At 41.1% G+C, this 16,892-nt stretch overlaps 1 protein-coding gene across 2 annotated transcripts in view; it reads right to left on the bottom strand.

Annotated features, from left to right (window-relative positions):
- Positions 1–16,892, bottom strand: part of LOC128380730 (M-phase phosphoprotein 9) — a 34,568-nt gene that overhangs the window by 12,472 nt on the left and 5,204 nt on the right. For both annotated transcript variants that reach the window (XM_053340608.1, XM_053340610.1), the window contains exons 4-16: positions 14,908–14,997; positions 13,239–13,753; positions 11,918–12,086; positions 11,700–11,772; positions 9,433–9,536; positions 8,712–8,828; positions 8,140–8,624; positions 7,888–8,037; positions 7,441–7,528; positions 6,519–6,734; positions 4,986–5,033; positions 4,543–4,607; positions 464–565 (exon numbers count right to left, since the gene is read on the bottom strand). In XM_053340608.1, coding sequence (XP_053196583.1) covers positions 464–565; positions 4,543–4,607; positions 4,986–5,033; positions 6,519–6,734; positions 7,441–7,528; positions 7,888–8,037; positions 8,140–8,624; positions 8,712–8,828; positions 9,433–9,536; positions 11,700–11,772; positions 11,918–12,086; positions 13,239–13,753; positions 14,908–14,997 — 2,222 coding nt within the window. The remainder of the gene's footprint in view (positions 1–463; positions 566–4,542; positions 4,608–4,985; positions 5,034–6,518; positions 6,735–7,440; positions 7,529–7,887; positions 8,038–8,139; positions 8,625–8,711; positions 8,829–9,432; positions 9,537–11,699; positions 11,773–11,917; positions 12,087–13,238; positions 13,754–14,907; positions 14,998–16,892) is intronic.

Genomic DNA, 16,892 nt, shown 5'->3' with positions numbered 1-16,892 from the left:
ACACATCACTTCCTGGTTTTTAATAATTAGTCAGTAAACTCAGCATCGTCTGACGCAGGCTGGAAACTCTGCACTTTTATTTACAGTTAAAACATTTCACCGTATGTTTCAGCTTCTGTCAAACTAACGGAGCTGCGGCGGCTTCCTGTCTGAGCTTTTCAAAATAAAGTGCATTGTCTGACGCAGGCTGGAAACTCTGCACTTTTATTTACAGTTGAAACATTTCGCTGTGTGTTTCAGCTTCTGTTAAACTAACGGAGCTGCGGCAGCTTCCTGTCTAAGCTTTTCAAAATAAAACCTTTGTTATTGAGCGCTATCTCATTATTATTAAAAATCCTTCCCCCCGCCGATTTTATTATTTTTTGGATCGTTTGGCCCCTAAATCCTAATCACGCTCAAATTTGGATTAATTGAGCATCCTTAATAAAGAGGCAGATTAACAGGACATGGAGGTTCTTCTTACCCGGCTCCAGAAGGTTGTGTGTTACTGTGGGAAGCCTGACGGGTCCTGGCCTGGTTCTCGTGCTCCAGCTGCTTCACCTGAGACTCCAGTTTAGAGATAACTCTGAGAGGAAGGGGGGGCACACAGAGGGGACACACTCAATCACAAGATGATCAGATTCAAGGAGACAGCTGAGTGAGATGACTGACATAGTTTAAAAAAAAGGGACAGATCGTGCTTTTTGTGATTTTAAACAAGGTCGGAGTCCTAAAACCTTGATGTGATGTGATCTGATTTATTCATGCTTGCAGGAGAGTTCACTGAAAAGCTGCAGAGTTTTACATCAGTAAACTTTAAGATCATAAAGAAAACATAAAATACACACTTTGCACATGGACATAAGACAAGAACATAAAAGAAATCTTACTGAAAACAACAATCTTTAACAATATTTACAAATGAGGCATAATATACAGCAAATAATTAAAAAAAAGATTATTTTAGATGAGCTAGAGTCGGGAATGACTCATCAACCTTTCCTCAAAAAGTTCCTCCATTGTTATTTCTTCTTCGTGTCTCACTAGAGCTACGTATCGAGTAGTAACAGCAACACTGCCCCCACATGGTTTCCGGTGGTACTGCTCCGTTTGGTCCGTATCCGTAAACTTTATAGAAACGTGCAGAAATACGGACGAAATGAATGCAGAGCACGGACAGAAGGCTCCGTCTGTATCCGGATCCGTATTTAACATTGAGCATAAATGGGCCTTTAGGAGGGAGGATTGGGTTAAAGTAATGCACAATATTTATATGTGGAAATTTTTTCTGTCAGATTAGAATCGGGTAAATTCAAGAATTTCTGGAAAAACTGGGTTGACTTTGTTTCATCACTGAGATCAGACTTTATCAAGTAAGAGCATTGTATCCTATATAATAAACCCCTTGGTTCCTGCTACAGACTTTAAATTGTTAATTTGTTCACATGATTATAAGTTTGTTGATATTCTTCATCAGGAGAAAGAGAGGCCTTAAAGGAGACAGGAGCTAAAACGGCCTGTTTCAGACAGAGGCTGAACTGAAGAGGCTGCATAAAGGACCAGTACAAGATAAATAAGGAGTTTTTAACTGGAAATCATGCAAAGATATTCCAGTAGAGCCCCAGAATATAAATATAGAAATGGAAATGAGCACAATACGTCCCCTTTAAGAGTAGAAAATATACTGATCCAACAATGTTTAAGAGCTGTAGATTAACAGAGAGAGGTGATAATGTGAGTTTACTCCTCTGCTATAAAGAAGAAATGAGGAAATGAAGGAATATCTCAGGATACTTAACTCTAAAACATCCTGAGCTATTCCTCCTCCATGTCCTTAAATGGGTGACGTCGCCTCACTGAAAAACAAGTTAAGTAATATGACCCTAAAACTGACCTTAATCTTATCACTTTGGATTAGTAACAATCTTCAGACGGCTCTTGCAGGTTTGTGCTCTCTCAGCGTGACTCTGTTTCGACCCTGAAGCTGAAAGCAGTGCTCCTGCATATCTTTACTGCATTTTTACACTCCTTTCTAATTCTGATGGTGTACTTTGTCTACTTTGTGTTCCGGCTCTCTGATAAAATCCCCCGAAAGGATCCTCATGTTCACAAATTATGTGTCCCTTTTTCTGGGCAATTTTCTTAGAGTTCGTACTGTTCTTCTAAATTTAAGAGATTCTGACTTAACCCTCCTGTTGTCCTCAAGTCAAGGAAGGAAGGGAGGAAGAAGGAAGTAAAGGAGGAAGGAAGGGAGGAAGAAGGAAGGAAAGGAGGGAGGAAGGGATGAAGAAAGAAGGAAAGGAGGAAGGAAGGGAGGAAGAAGGAAGAAGGAAGGAAGGGATGGAGGGAGGAAGGAAGAAGGAAGGAAGGGAGGAAGAAGGAAGGAAAGGAGGGAGGGAGGGAGGGAGGAAGGAAGGATGGACAGAGGAAAGACGGAAGGAAGGAAGGTAGGGAGAAAGGAAAAGAGAAAGGGAGGGAGGAAGGAAAGAAGGACAGAGGAAGGAAAGGAAGGAAGGAAGGGAAGGAAGGAAGGAGGGAAGGAAAGAAGGAAGGAGGGAGGAAGGAAAGAAGGACAGAGGAAAGAAGGAAGGGAGGAAGGAAGGGAGGAAGAAGGAAGGAAAGGAGGGAGGGATGGGGGCAAGAAGGAAGGACGGAGGAAAGAAGGAAGGAAGGAAGGTAGGGAGAAAGGAAAAGAGGAAGGGAGGGAGGAAGGAAAGAAGGACAGAGGAAAGAAGGAAGGGAGGAAGGAAGGGAAGGAAGGAAGGAAGGAGGGAAGGAAGGAGGGAAGGAAAGGAGGAAGGAGGGAGGAAGGGAGGACAGAAGGAAGGGAGGAAAGAGAGAGGAAGGATGAATTTGATGAATTAACCCTTTTATCACGGTTTCTTGCTTCACGTTTCCTATCCCCTTTTTTAAAAAATGCCACTTGCAGGTGTTTGAACGTTTGAGCCGCTCTATCCTTCCTGTTTCCCTCCTAAAAACCCTCCCTTTGATATAGATATTGATGTTTTACGAGCTGTTCTCCATCGGCCGTCCACAAATCCGCTGAATCGACCCGACAGACTTCATAGTCGTGTCCGCGCTCCGCCTTTATTGAGGCCAATTTGCAGGCAGAAGCCGAAGCCGCAGAGGAAAGTTGCTGTGTAGCGTCAGCCGATGCCGTTATCTATTTTCCACAGCGGAGAGAGAGACCATCATTACGCTCTATTGATTAATCCTCTGTGCTCCATCTCTCTCGCTCTCTCCACTGCAGCTCTTTCACTAAACCGCTGGAGCCGATCGGTGACAGTGTGACGCCGTTTGACAGCGATAGATCTGAAGCAAACAATCAGACTACATCTCTGCTATGAGCTCTCTTTGTGAAAGATCTCAACATTTAGATGTGGTTGTTGCTTTGTGTGTTATTTAAAAGATAAACCTGCTAATACACCTGCTACATGTTTAACCCTCACATACTGTTCATATTCAGACAATTAGTCTCTCAAATTATGAATGAACGCCTCATCAGTCAAAAGTTAATGTGTGATTTAATCCTTAAGAAAGCTTTCAGAGAGCAGAGATACTTTATTCTTCAGTTTTTATGCTTTTAGTTTATGGATAATTAAAAGATTTACATGACGAGTTCAATAAAATTATATTAAATGTGAAGAATGAAATAGTAATTTATGAATGTTTTAATTAAATATGGGTCAAACACTCCATAAAAATGTCAGATGTTTGTAAGAAGTGGACATATTTCCATTTTTTATATATTCTGCGTCACATTAGGAGAAGTTGTCAAATTTAAGGCTAAAAGAAAACAGTATTTAAAGTGTTTTTACAACTCTCAAATGTCAAAATCTTAGACTGTATAAAAGAAATGGACGTAACATCCGTAACGTCACCCATTGGTTTGTGAACTGCTGCTCGGAAGCCAATAGTTTCAAATCTAGGCAGCGCCATCTTGAAAATTTCAGGTGCATGCTGGGAAAAATAAAAACACAGATTCTACTTATATGGACATGAGGTGGAGTCATGGACGGAGCTGGGAGATTGCTATGGTTGCGAGGGCTGGATCTCGAGGACATTGGGAAATCAGGAAGTATCCACGCCCTAATGCATACCCTGCTTTATCGTCAAATATAAAATCAGGGAGGCCAAAATGTCCCAAATGAACATCATACTGCATTGAAGAAGGCTTTAAACTAGCGATTGAGACCATAAACACATTTTGAAAACGTTTACTGAGGTTAGAAATCAAGTGAGAAGTTGGTGAATTCTCCATTGACTTGTATAGAGACGGCCGCGCCCTGGTGGCCTTTTGATAGAATGCAGCTCTAAGTTACTTCCTGGTTGGCCTCATTTCAGAGGACCAGAACTCCCCGCCTGGTCAAAATGGGTAAAATTTGCCCCTGAACAGTATGTAAGGGTTAATTATAATCCATCAGCAGATTTTAGTGCTTCAGCCTTTTGACTCTTGAAACAAACACTTGAGAAAAATCTAAAATATACAGCATCTAAAAAAAAAAAAGATACAGCATTAATTAACACATTTCCACACAACTGCTCTAAAACTAATCCACTCACCTCTTCAGCTCTGATATCTGATCATTGGCATTGAAAAGTTTGTCTTCTGTTGACACCAGGTTGCTCTGTAGAGACAAAGAGAAAATGCTTTAAATTAAAAGAGGCTGGAAAACATAGGTCAAAATTAAGGTTGGTTGATATGAGGAGAAACTATCAGATGATGTTAGTCTGAGATTCTGCCCTACATGGTATCAATTATTTTATTATTAATTATTAGATGAGGGTTTGTGAGGATTTCTTATTTAATTGAAATGTATTTAATTCACTTGCTAAAAATAAACTCTCTCTCTCTATTGATTCATATATGGTCATATATTACGACACAGCTGCATTAACTGTGATAGAGGACTTTATCCATGCAGCCTACACCTCGTTGAAATAGTTTAAAATTCAATCAAACAATGAGGTTAAATGCAAATCTTAAAATCCAGTAGATCCTTCACCTTTAGTCCTTCGTGGTCCTTCACCAAAGAGTCATATTCTCCAAGCAGCTGAGGAACAAAAACAGCAGAAACTTCAATCATCAATCCAGCATGAATGTAAAAAACATATATTTAAAGTGACAATAATCAACATTTTTAGATTGACAATGGATCACATTACAATGACTGTTCGGGTGTGAAAGCTGTCATTAGTAGAGACAAAAACGACTCCTTCTACTCCTACTTCCTGAATGAGGGTTTCAGCATTTTTTTTGTTTTTTATGTCCTGCAACTTTACTGTTTTAGTTCCCTCTCTGCAACATAGTGGAGCATTAAGCAGCTTAAAGATCCAGATATTTCCCTCAGGAGTTGATAGAGAGTATAAAAAAACAGCTAAAAGAGAGTGAATATTGGACTTTACATTCAGCAGGTGGACAGAAACACGACTCCTAATTAATTACAGTATGTCAGTGTTGTGTTTACAGCTTGTTTCTGCTGCCCCCAAGTGGATACAAATGTCAGTTACTGATTTAGATAGATTTAATAGCCCCTTGAATAAATCTAGATGACTCTTGTGTAGCAAAATTTAGTATCAGGTACTTAACTGAAATGCAGTTTTAAATGTAATCACATATTGTTGAGTACATTAACAATAAAGTACTACTACTATAAAAAGAAAAGAATGAGAGGTTTATAGCACTCTCAATGTGTTTTTATCTCCTCCTTCTTAATCATTTTCTTTTCTTTTTAATACATTTAATTTTATCCTTATTTTATAGTAAATTATTTGCTCTTTTTTAATATCCACGTTTATGTAAAGTACATAAATTTATGCAAGAACTATGCTACAGAAACAAGATTAATCATTATAATTATTAGAAGTAGTTGTAGTAGTAGTAGTAGTAGTAGTAGTAGTACTAGCAGTAGTAGTAGTAGCAGGACTAGAAGTAGTACTAGTAGCAGTAGTAGTAGTAGTAGTAGTACTAATAGTAGTAGTAGTAATAGTAGAGGTAGTAGCAGTAATACTAGTAATATTACTACTAGTAGAAGAAGTTCTACTAGTAGTAATATTACTAGCAGTAGTAGCAGTACTAATAGTAATAGTACTAGTAGTAGTAGTAGAAGCACTAGTAGTAGTAGTAGTAGTAGTAGTAGTAGTAGTAGTAGAAGCACTAGTAGTAGTAGTAGTAGTAGTAGTAGTAGTACTAACAGTAGCAGTAGTAGATGTAGTAGCAGTAGCAGTACTAATAGTAGTAGATGTAGTAGCAGTAGCAGTACTAATAGTAGTAGTACTAGCAGTAGTAGTACTAGTAGTAGTAGATGTAGTAGCAGTAGCAGTAGTAACAGTAGTAGAGGTAATAGCAGTAGTACTAGTAGGAGTACTAATAGCAGTAGTAGTAGTACTATCAGTAGTAGTAGTACTAATAGCAGTAGTAGTAGTAGTAGTACTATCAGTAGTATCTGTAGTAATATCACAAGCTTCCAGTGAAAAAGGAGCTTTGATGATTTCCTGGAGGCTCTTTTGATGTTTCCATATTCTCCACCCAGACTCACATCCTGGAGCATCTTGTACTCTCTCTCCCTCCTGGCGTCCTTCTCGTCCGCCTCTCTGATGGCTTTCTGCGCCGCCTCCTCCAGCTGTCGTACGTGGGTCTTCAGGCGAGATGCCAAGGCGTCCTTCTCTTTGCCCGAACGTTTGCTTTCTTCAAGCCGCTGCTGTAAAGACTTCACAGTGGCGGCCGCTACGGCATACCGCTCCGGCCATTCTGCCTATCGACAATAAGACACAGAAAATATTAACGATGATATATTAAACACTGAGTAAATAACACCCTTGTACAACATGTGAAGTTTTTAGACACAACATATGAGTTTGTTGATGTCCAGCTTCTAGTTTAGAAATGCCAAATTATGAAATATTCATGAGCTTCATTAGAGATCCTTAATTAGGGTTCATGCAAGTTTTCCTGCTGGATTAGTTACAGGGTGTTTTCAGATATCAGAGAATGTTTTTAAAGATTTATAAACCCTTTCAAAAAATAAATAGGGTTAGGGTTAGGGATTTTTTTTTAAACAAATATATGCAGGAACATTTCTGGCATAAATTAATTGCATATATTTATTTTTTTTATCAATTAGAAGTCACAACATGAGCGAGAATATAAAATATAAATAGAGTTTCTAGTTTAGTCACGATTCAAGTAAAGTATCTTATAAGTTTATTATGTATTATATATTTAGTGAATTAATTTAAAGAAGCTTTTTTAAGCGTCTGTTGACTAAATACATTTTAAAAAATCACTAAGTGGCTTTCGGTTTCTAGTCATATTTTTTGTATAAAAAACCTCTTTCCTTGCTGAAAGTACATATGAAATAACTAAACACTTGCATCTGTACATAAACACATCACCCATGTGTGTGTTATATTAACAAGAAACCAATATTCACAACAATAACTAATCTAAAAACTTTATACCAGTTTTTTCTCCAGTAAGCTGTTGGTTGCCTCCAGTTCCTGAATATGATTGGTGGCTTCAGCCAGAGCTTTCTCCAGTTGTTTGCACCTGTTGATTAAAAAAAAAGAAATCATAATAGTGAAGAATTACAAACCACATAAAATGGAGCAAAAAACAGGTGTAATGTCATGTTGTGTAGATGTCATGTGTGTCTCCTGACAATCAACAACTTTGAATATCGTCATTTGCATCCTCAAAATGAAGTTAAAACCTCAGTGTTAATCTCTTTACTGTAGTATTTCACTTGAATTGGACCTTTTTTTTTGTTTGTTTAATTTCTACATAATTCAATTTTTCATCATGTAAAAATTGATTCACTTATCTGTCATTGTTTCAGAGGTTCATCCACTGATAAAAATCTCTAAATCTACTGTTTACAAATACAAATAACACACACACACACACACCTCTCCATGAGCGCATGGTTGCTCTTCTCTAAATCCTGGGGCAGATCTTTGAGTTTGAGTTTGTCTCGTAGGACTTGGATCTCAAACTCGTAATACGCTTTCAGATCCGCCACGTGTCGAGAGTGCTTCTCTCTCAGGTTCTGCCTCAATCTGAGGAGAAAAGAAAAGGGAAAAGAGGATAAATGAAAGTGTGGATGACTAGATATTGTGATTATTATTATTATTATTATTAATATTGTATGCTACACTCACAGAGAGAGAACAACAGGATCTTCCAGTGATGACGCTTTCTCCATGTGTGGACTGACTGCACGGCCCAGAGTAACACCAGAGGCTGAACCAGGCTTCAGAGTGCTGGTGTGGGTGTGACTGCCCTCCTCCTCGCTGGCTAAGGGGGCACTGGCTCTGCGTTGGTGGCTGGCTTTGTGGGAGCGGGGCTGGGTCTTATCCTGGGAGGTAGACGGAGGCGGGGCTACGTGGGACGGGTTTCCCCACGACGTTTGCACCTTATAAGGAGAAGGTCCGGCAGCTGAAACGCTAGAGGTATCAGAGATGCAGTCTGTATCTCCCGGGTTGGGACTGCTCTCCACCATGCTGTCGGGGGTCACGGGGGTCCCGACTCTGGCGTAGAGGTGAGGCTGGGTGGCGAACGACGGGCTGCTGAAGTGAGAGGGCGAAGTGAAGCCAGAGGTACGATCTGACTGCCGCATGTTCACACCTGGGTCTAAAGTCAACACCTGAGGCAGAAAAAGAGGGAGACTATGAGTTAAGAGGCTCAGCTGAGGACTACGCTGAAAATCTGCTGCATGAATCATGTGACATACCTGCGGAGACGAAGGACTGGAAATAACAGAGCCTTCCCAGTCTGAGCGCTTAAAGTCTGCTCTTTGCTTATTCTGGTAGATTTCTCTGAGAGACAACCGAGGCTCCTGAGGTGGAGTCTGCAAGAGATGGAGAGAACAGGTCTAAGAGGAGAGGTGACACAAAGCAGCAGCCAAACACAGATTTCTGAGTAAAATCAGTTCATCAGGTGGCCAAATGTTTTTATTCTAGTCCAAAACTAGAGCTGGGCGATATAGATAAAATTAAATATCCCAACATTTTTGACCAAATACCTCAATATCACTATCCCAACTATATCGTAAGGATGAGTGTTGGTGCTTTCACAAAATGTTATATATGATAAATACGTGGATATAATGACAATATAATATAATAGATAAAGATAATAAAACAGCTAAAACAGTCTGGTAGGTCCAGAAAAATTACATAATTTTGCTGTAATGCAGACTTTAAAAACAGGAAAAGATGACAGTAATGCTGTATCACGATATCCAAATTAAGACGATATATATAAAATATCACATATAATATCGATATAATGTCCAAAACGCACAACAAAAGAGCATTTTTTAGCTATTTTAACCCTAATTTACTAGCCAATGTTAAAAGTTACCCCTAATAAGACTACATAAAGGACTAAAAAGGTCTCAATAATGGACTCTTCCTCAAATTAGTCACAGATCTGTAATTATTGAGACTCACCAGACTCATGGAGGCCTCCTGCAGAAGGTGGTAAGCGCCGCTGTCCAGGCTGTCCGGTAGCGGGTGATACATGTCAGTCTCGTTCAGACGCCAGTAAGTCAGACCTGCGACAGGGAGGAAAGAAGAAGAGTGTGATTTGTAATGCGAGTTTATTCTACTTGATATGACTAATTTATCTAATCATTTATACAGAAGGTAAGAATTACACATTCATTGTATATTTCTGGCAGAGATCTAAATATAGTCAGTTTTAAAGTAAAGTAATTAATTTTCTTAAAGTAACAATGAATTGAGCTATTAACTAGTATTATGTGTGTATCTAAAGCGGAGGTGTCAAACTCATTTTCATTCAAGGGCCACATACAGACCAATTTAATCTCATGTGGGCCGGATCATTAAAATGATGGAGGGAGGGAAGGAAGGAAGGAAGGAAGGAAGGAAGGAAGGAAGGAAGGAATGAAGGAAAAGGGGAAGGTAGAGAGGAAGGACAGAAGGAAGGAAGGAACAAAGAAAGGAAGGAACAAAGAAAGGAAAAGGGGAAGGTAGAGAGGAAGGACAGAAGGAAGGAAGGAAGGAAAAAAGAAAGGAAAAGGGGAAGGTAGAGAGGAAGGAAGGAAGGAAGGAAGGAAGGAAGGAAGGAAGGAAGGAATAAATGAACGAGGAAAGGAAAAGGGGAAGGTAGAGAGGAAGGACAGAAGGAAGGAAGGAAGGAAGGAAGGAAGGAAGGAAGGAAGGAAGGAAGGAATGAATAAATGAACGAGGAAAGGAAAAGGGGAAGGTAGAGAGGAAGGACAGAAGGAAGGAAGGAAGGAACAAAGAAAGGAAAAGGGGAAGGTAGAGAGGAAGGACAGAAGGAAGAAAGGGAGGAAGGACAGATGGAAGGAAAGTGGGGCCGGATTGCACCCCTAGACGGGCCGGTTCTGGCCCGCGGGCCGCATGTTTAGCACCCCTGATCTAAAGTCTGATATATCTCCTCCCTCTGTGCCAGGACCTCTGTTATTATCCAAAAACTATTAAAAGTATGTCAGTGATATTTATAATACCACAAAGTTTAACCACATTCAGCTGGTTTCAATGTTAAGAATCTATATAAATCTGTTTGTGTGAGATAAGAAAAGGAGAAACTATAAAAAATCTAAATATTTGCAGTTTCATAAACACACTGTAAAAGATTAAAAATAAACTATGAGACACTGCATATTTTTACCCCCATGGAAAACACAGCTATGCACTGATTACACAACAGTAACACCCACATGAAGTTATATTTTTATGCATGTTAACTTTTGAACTGAAGTGATGCAATACTAGTGATAAAAAGGCAGTTTTGTCAATGTGGGGCTCATTCTAGCTTCATTGTTGATTTTCATTGTGCTTCTCTCTTCTCTGTCCTTCCTTTCTCTCCTCTATCCTTCCTTTCTCTCCTCTCCTTCCTCTCTCTCTCCTCTGTCCTTCCTCTCTCTCCTCTCCCCTCTCCTTCCTCTCTCTCCTCTCCTTCCTCTCTGTCCTCTCCTTCCTCTATCCTTCCTTTCTCTCCTCTCCTTCCTCTCCCTCCTCTCCTTCCTCTCTCTCTCCTCTCCTTCCTCTCTCTCTCCTCTCCTTCCTCTCTCTCTCCTCTCCTTCCTCTCTCCTCTCCTTCCTCTCTCTCTCTCCTCTCTCTCCTCTCCCTCCTCTCCTTCCTCTCTCTCCTCTCCTTCCTCTCTCTCCTCTCTCTCCTCTCCTTCCTCTCTCCTCTCCTTCCTCTCTCTCTCTCCTTTCCTTCCTCTCTCTCCTCTCAACCCCAACCGGTCGAGGCAGATGCTCTCCCACTCTGAGTCTGGTTCTGAGGTTACTTCCTGTTAAAAGGGAGTTTTTTCTTGCCACTGTTGCTCATGTGGGAATGTTGGGTCTCTTTAAAGTTAAAACCTGAAGAGTTCGGTTTAGAACCTGCTCTATGTGGAAAGTGCCTTGAGATAACTAACTGTTGTGATTTGGCGCTATACAAATAAAGATTAATTGATTGATTCATAACTAGCAAAGAAACTCATTGCATGTGTTAAATGTTTGAGATAATAAAGAGAAACTGATATTATTTAATTACCACATAATAAAGAGGCTCATGTGGTGAAACAGTGCCACCTTACTGTCACATGTGGTAACTGCAATAGTGCTTCATCTTTCATTAAAACATATAATTTTGTATTTTTTTATGTTTTTTTTAATATATAATGAGTGGAAATCTTGACACTGTCTGAGCTTTGTGGTTGTGTGGTTGTGTGTTTTGTTACCTGATGCCTCAGACACCAGACTGTCGCTCCTCTTCAGGGGGAAAAAGCTGGACGAGGGCCCAGCTGCTCGATGCTGAGGCCCAACAGAGGACAAAGAGAGAGAGGATTAGATTCAGCAGCAGGAGCGTAAATAAAGATACGTGCACTGAAACTGAAAACGAACAATAAAGCACAGTACAGATGCAGAAGAGGTGTTGCTATGACAATGAGAGGTGTACCTGGTCCTGGGAGTCTGCGCTCTCCAGGGGGTTTTGTCTGTGGGACTCTCCGGGGTTGTGAGGCTGCTCCTGGTACTCGGAGATTTGGGATGATGAACCTTGTCCTGTTTTAGACTTCTTAGGTCTGAGTTTCTGCCTCTGGGCCCACGAAGTCAACAGCTGACTGGAGCTAAAAAAAAAAAGATAGCAGGGTGAAAGGAAATAAAACATCTCATTAATAATAATTCCTACATCTTTAAGCTTTAGGTCACGTCTCTATATCGCCTGCAGCTGGTGGACTCATTACTGGTACGAGGAGATCTGAACATATCAGATTTAGCTGCACTTCACTGACTGCCAGTCAAATTTTAGAACTGATTTTAAGATTGTGTTTTTAACTTTTAAAGCTCTGCATGTTCTAGCAGTTATCTCTCTGAGCTTTTAACGCCCTCCGTGCCACAGCTTGCACCTGGAGGTCTTCTGATAAGGTTCCTCTGTAGTGGGGCACTCAGTCATTTCAAATTTGTGCAAAAGTTTTGTTTTCTCTTCCAAATTGAAGATAAGGGTCTAAAGAACAATTTTGGTCTGAGGGTCAAGAAACCAGATAGAAAGAAAATTGTTCTTTGGCCCATTTTCCAAAATGGGGGGGGGGGGGGGGTAGATGATCTCGCTGATGGAGACACACGCGGTGTGCACGGAGGGGAGGGGCTGTGTGTGTGTGTGTGTGTGAGCTATGTGAGAGAGACGCGTGAGTGACAGAGAGACGCAGGGAGAGCAGAGAAAGGAAATGCAGCTTAACGAATACGATGCGTATTTTTTAATTAGCGTTAAAAAAATAATTAATAACGAAACGCAATATGTGGTGGCCGGTGTTGAATCTGTGGCGCACCGCCACGAATTTGCAAAGTCCATTCAGTCCATGCAGGAAGGGTGAATAAATGCCTGAAAAATATATAAACAGTCTGTCCTACAAATTTGCATCCGCGCATATTTACAGTTGCAGCCCTGTTGATTCCCAGGTCTAAAGAAGGGAGGGGCCTTTACTATCAAAGCCCCGAAACTCTAACGACATCAGGTCAGCCAGCTCAGTTACTAATTTTAAATCTCCTCATACTGTAAATGTTTTTTACCCTCATACAGTAAGTGGAGTTTTTCCTTACTGCTGTCACCAAGTCCTTGCTCAAGTGGGAATGTTTGGTCTCTTTAAGTTAAATTAAAGAGTACGATCCAGACCTGCTAGATCAGCTGATTAAATGAGTCGAGCCTGCTGTGCTCCTGCAGCCACATTATGGATCTTTATGGAACAGTTTAGACATTCCTGCTCTGAGTAGCTCAAACATACCCAGATGGTTTCTGCTGGTAGTCTAACGGGTTACATTCCTCCACTTCAACCGTCGTCTTGTTGAAGAAATCCTGCTGGTTCTCCATCGTAGCCGCCTCTGTCGTAGCTTCCTGGAAGGTGGAGGACCAGTGAAGCTTCTCTCTGCCACCCTGACCGCCGTCCTCGTCTTCCCCCGGAGACCCAGCAGCCTCCAGGGCCGTTTCCCACGTGGACAGAGTCCCGTAGCCGCTGCTGAGCACCGTGGTCACCCGCTCCTCCCCGTGGTTGGCGGTCTCCGATCTCTGGAGCGGAGGTGAAGGGGAGCTGAACGGGGTGTGTGCAGGTGCTGCCAGGCTGTCGTTGTCCATGGCCACATTTTTGGGGACGGTGCAGTCGGTGGAGATGAGGGGGAAGATATAGTCTTTTGTGTTTGTGGAGGTTTTGGTGACTGAAGTTGGAGAGAAGTCTGTGTGTGGTTGGATGCTGCCTGGGCGGTTCTGGAGCTGAACCAGGGCTTTAATCTCATCCTGAATCAACTGGAAATAAAAAAACATCATTATTTAATAGTGTCCATGTGGTTTAGTTTAAATTTAAAGGGTTAAAATGTGAAAATAAACGTATGAATAACTTCCACACATTCTTTTTTGTGGACTCAGCATCAAATTTCTGCTTTTAATCCATTGTGAGAGAATATATTAGAGGATTATGGTAAAAATGTCTAAGTGGTGTAACCATAAAAACTTTGTACTAAATAATTGAACGTTGCTTAAAAACAGTAAATAGTCAATAAAACAGCATATCAACTAGTTTGGCATGATCTTACATTATAACTTTTATATTAAATAAAGCTAATGGAATACTATTGTTCTAAATATTACATTTAATCTGGGTAACCATGGAGATCAGGAAACATGAAGTCATTATTATCCTCTCGGGTTAAACTGACCCCGTTCTTTTTTACTGTTCCTTCTTTCCTCCCTTCCTTCCTTCCGTCTGTTCTTCCTCCCTCCCTCCTTCTCTCTTTTTCTTCCTCTTCCTCTCTTCCTTCTTTCTTTTCCTCCCTTCCTTCCTACATTCTTCCTTCCTTCTGTCCTTCCTCCCTCCATCCCTCCCTCCCTCCCTCTTTCCTCCCTTTCTTCTTTCCTTCCTCCATCACCCTTTATTATTTCCTTCTGTCCTTCCTTCCTCCCTCACTCCTTCTTTCCTTCCCTCCCTCTCTCTTTTTCCTCCCCTCCCTCCTACCTTCCTTCTTTCCTTTCCTCCCTTCCTTGCTCCCTCCTTTCCTTCATTCTTCCTCCTTCCCTTCCTCCTTTCCTTCCTTCCATCCTTTCATCTTCCTCCCACCCTCCTTTCCTCTCTTCCTTCGTTGACTTGAGGACAACAGGAGGGTTAAATGAAGTCATTATCAGTATAAGTCCACTTAAATACACTGTAGGTGGATAAAATATTTAATACTTATTATTTTGTGGTTACACCATTTGACATTTTCAGGAGCATTCAGTCTTACTTTTGGTAAAAAAAATGGTGTAAATGTCATTTCAAATAATATAAAACCAACAAAAATACTAAATGTACATTTTAACAAACCTGATGCTGCTTTTAAGACATTTTTCAAGATATTTTTGAACTGCTCATCTTGCCGACCCTTATTAATCACTGACCTATAAACAAACACTAGAAGCAGTCTTACCTGTATTTGGCATTGATATTGTTCTTGCTGAGCGAGTATCTGCTCTTGATATTGCTTCTCGACCAGCTGAAACAGATGCAACCATCGACCCTGATGCAGAATAATAAACAATCAATGTAACATCATTACTCACAACGAGACGTTAACCTGCAGAGGAACAGCTGGGCCAGAGCCAGGTTCATATTAATCACTGCCAATACACACACACTGATATCTGGTACTTTGTCTTTGACCTTCCTTTTCATCTCCTGCTGCAGAGACATAACTTCTAACATGTGAAGTGTAATACGGGGCAGCTCACCTTGAGTCTCAACACATTTTATCTCCATCGTTATCGTTATAGTTGAGTGTGTAAGAGAGACAAGGTTGGTGGTGATGATGGAGAGAAAGAAAGAAAGAGAGGTAGAGCTCTCTCTCTCTCTTTCCATCATCACCAGAGGTAGAGCTCTCTTTCTTTCTTTCGTTCTCTCCATCATCACCAGAGATCGATATCTCTCTCTCTCTCCCTCTCTCTCTCTCTCTCTCTCTCTCTCTCTCTCTCTCTCTCTCTCCCTCCCTCCCTCCCCCTCTCTCCCTCTCCCTCTCTCCCTCTCCCTCTCTCCCTCCCTCTCTCCCTCCCTCTCTCCCTCCCTCCCTCCCACCCCCCCCCCCCAATACTCAGGGGACATAGTTTAACTTTCAGTTGTCACCTGTCATTCACGTCTATCCAATAGCACGGTGTCACACTAACCTATCATCTAGTTGTGGCCTTTTTTAAATTATCTCTCTCTCCGTCTATCTCTCTCTCTCTCTGTCTCTGTCTCCCAGTCTCTCTCTCTCTCTCTCTCTCTCTCTTCTAGTCTGGCATACAGCCGTTACGTACGCTCCACCACCTCCCCACCTCCGCCTAGTCTCTGCCGGATCAGCAGTCCCATCTTTTTAATGGGCCATCATTCTGCCTCCGACTTCATGATCTGCCTCACCACCACTAGCACCACCAGCAGCGTCTAGACTTTACGGGGGACTTCATGGACATTTGTCTCGACAGAGTTCAAAACTTTTTTTTTTATCAATCTCATTTCACTCAAATAATAAACATCATTCTTTTTCCTCATTCGCTCGCTTCACCTGATTGAAATGTTATTGTTTAAATCGGAGTGTTTTAGACATCTTAAATCAAGTCTGGAGGCGAGGATGGATCTTTAATCATTGTGGAGATACAATCTGCTAGAGGGCTGATGCAGAGAGTGAGAGGACAGACTCTGTAGTAAGCAAGTAGAACCAAATGTGTCTGAATTTAACAATGAGATGTTCAGTGGTGGACTCAGACTTCCACAAGGCTCTAGAGACCAGAGAGTTTCCCCTGGGCTGCAAAGGTCAACATCATTTGTAATCTGCTTTTATCCACGAGGAAGGTCCGTGCAGAGTGTCTGTGAGTCCATGTGATGCAATATAAACACAAGCAGCAGTGTGAAAGAGTAAAAGCTGCTTTAACCTTTCTTCTTATTACTAATATAGAGTACTGGGCAAAAGGTCTGGGCAATTTATTTTTCAGTCTCTATGAAGATACAAACAGGAAATACAGGAAATATGTACACACAAATAAAATAAAAGCACTATTTTTTGGCTTCTACAGGCAAAAGTCAGTATCTAATGTGACTTCTCTTGGCACTAAGCACATGTTTGAACTCTTTTGGGGAGACTGTCATAAAGTTGATTGAAGCTAATGCAAACTGATGATTTTATATCTATCAAATTCAGTGATCTTTGACATTTTGAATGGATTATAGTGATTAAAAGTTGGTCTTAAACACATATTATATGTATAGCATTAGCAATCTTCCAATGAGTTAACAACTTGTGTATGCAATACTCAATCCTGGTCGCCGGACAAATTCAGGTGTTAGCAATGATATTAATTAAGGTTCATTTCCCTTTAAGGTTTAACAGAGCCAGGTTCCTCAAGTGTAAGGGGGGGGGGGGGGGGGGGGGTCACACTAAAAACG

The sequence above is a fragment of the Scomber japonicus genome, chromosome 19 (assembly GCF_027409825.1).
Source record: "Scomber japonicus isolate fScoJap1 chromosome 19, fScoJap1.pri, whole genome shotgun sequence".
NCBI lineage: Eukaryota > Metazoa > Chordata > Actinopteri > Scombriformes > Scombridae > Scomber > Scomber japonicus.
Note: the sequence above shows the minus strand (reverse complement) of the source record. Positions and strands in the feature narration are given on the sequence as shown.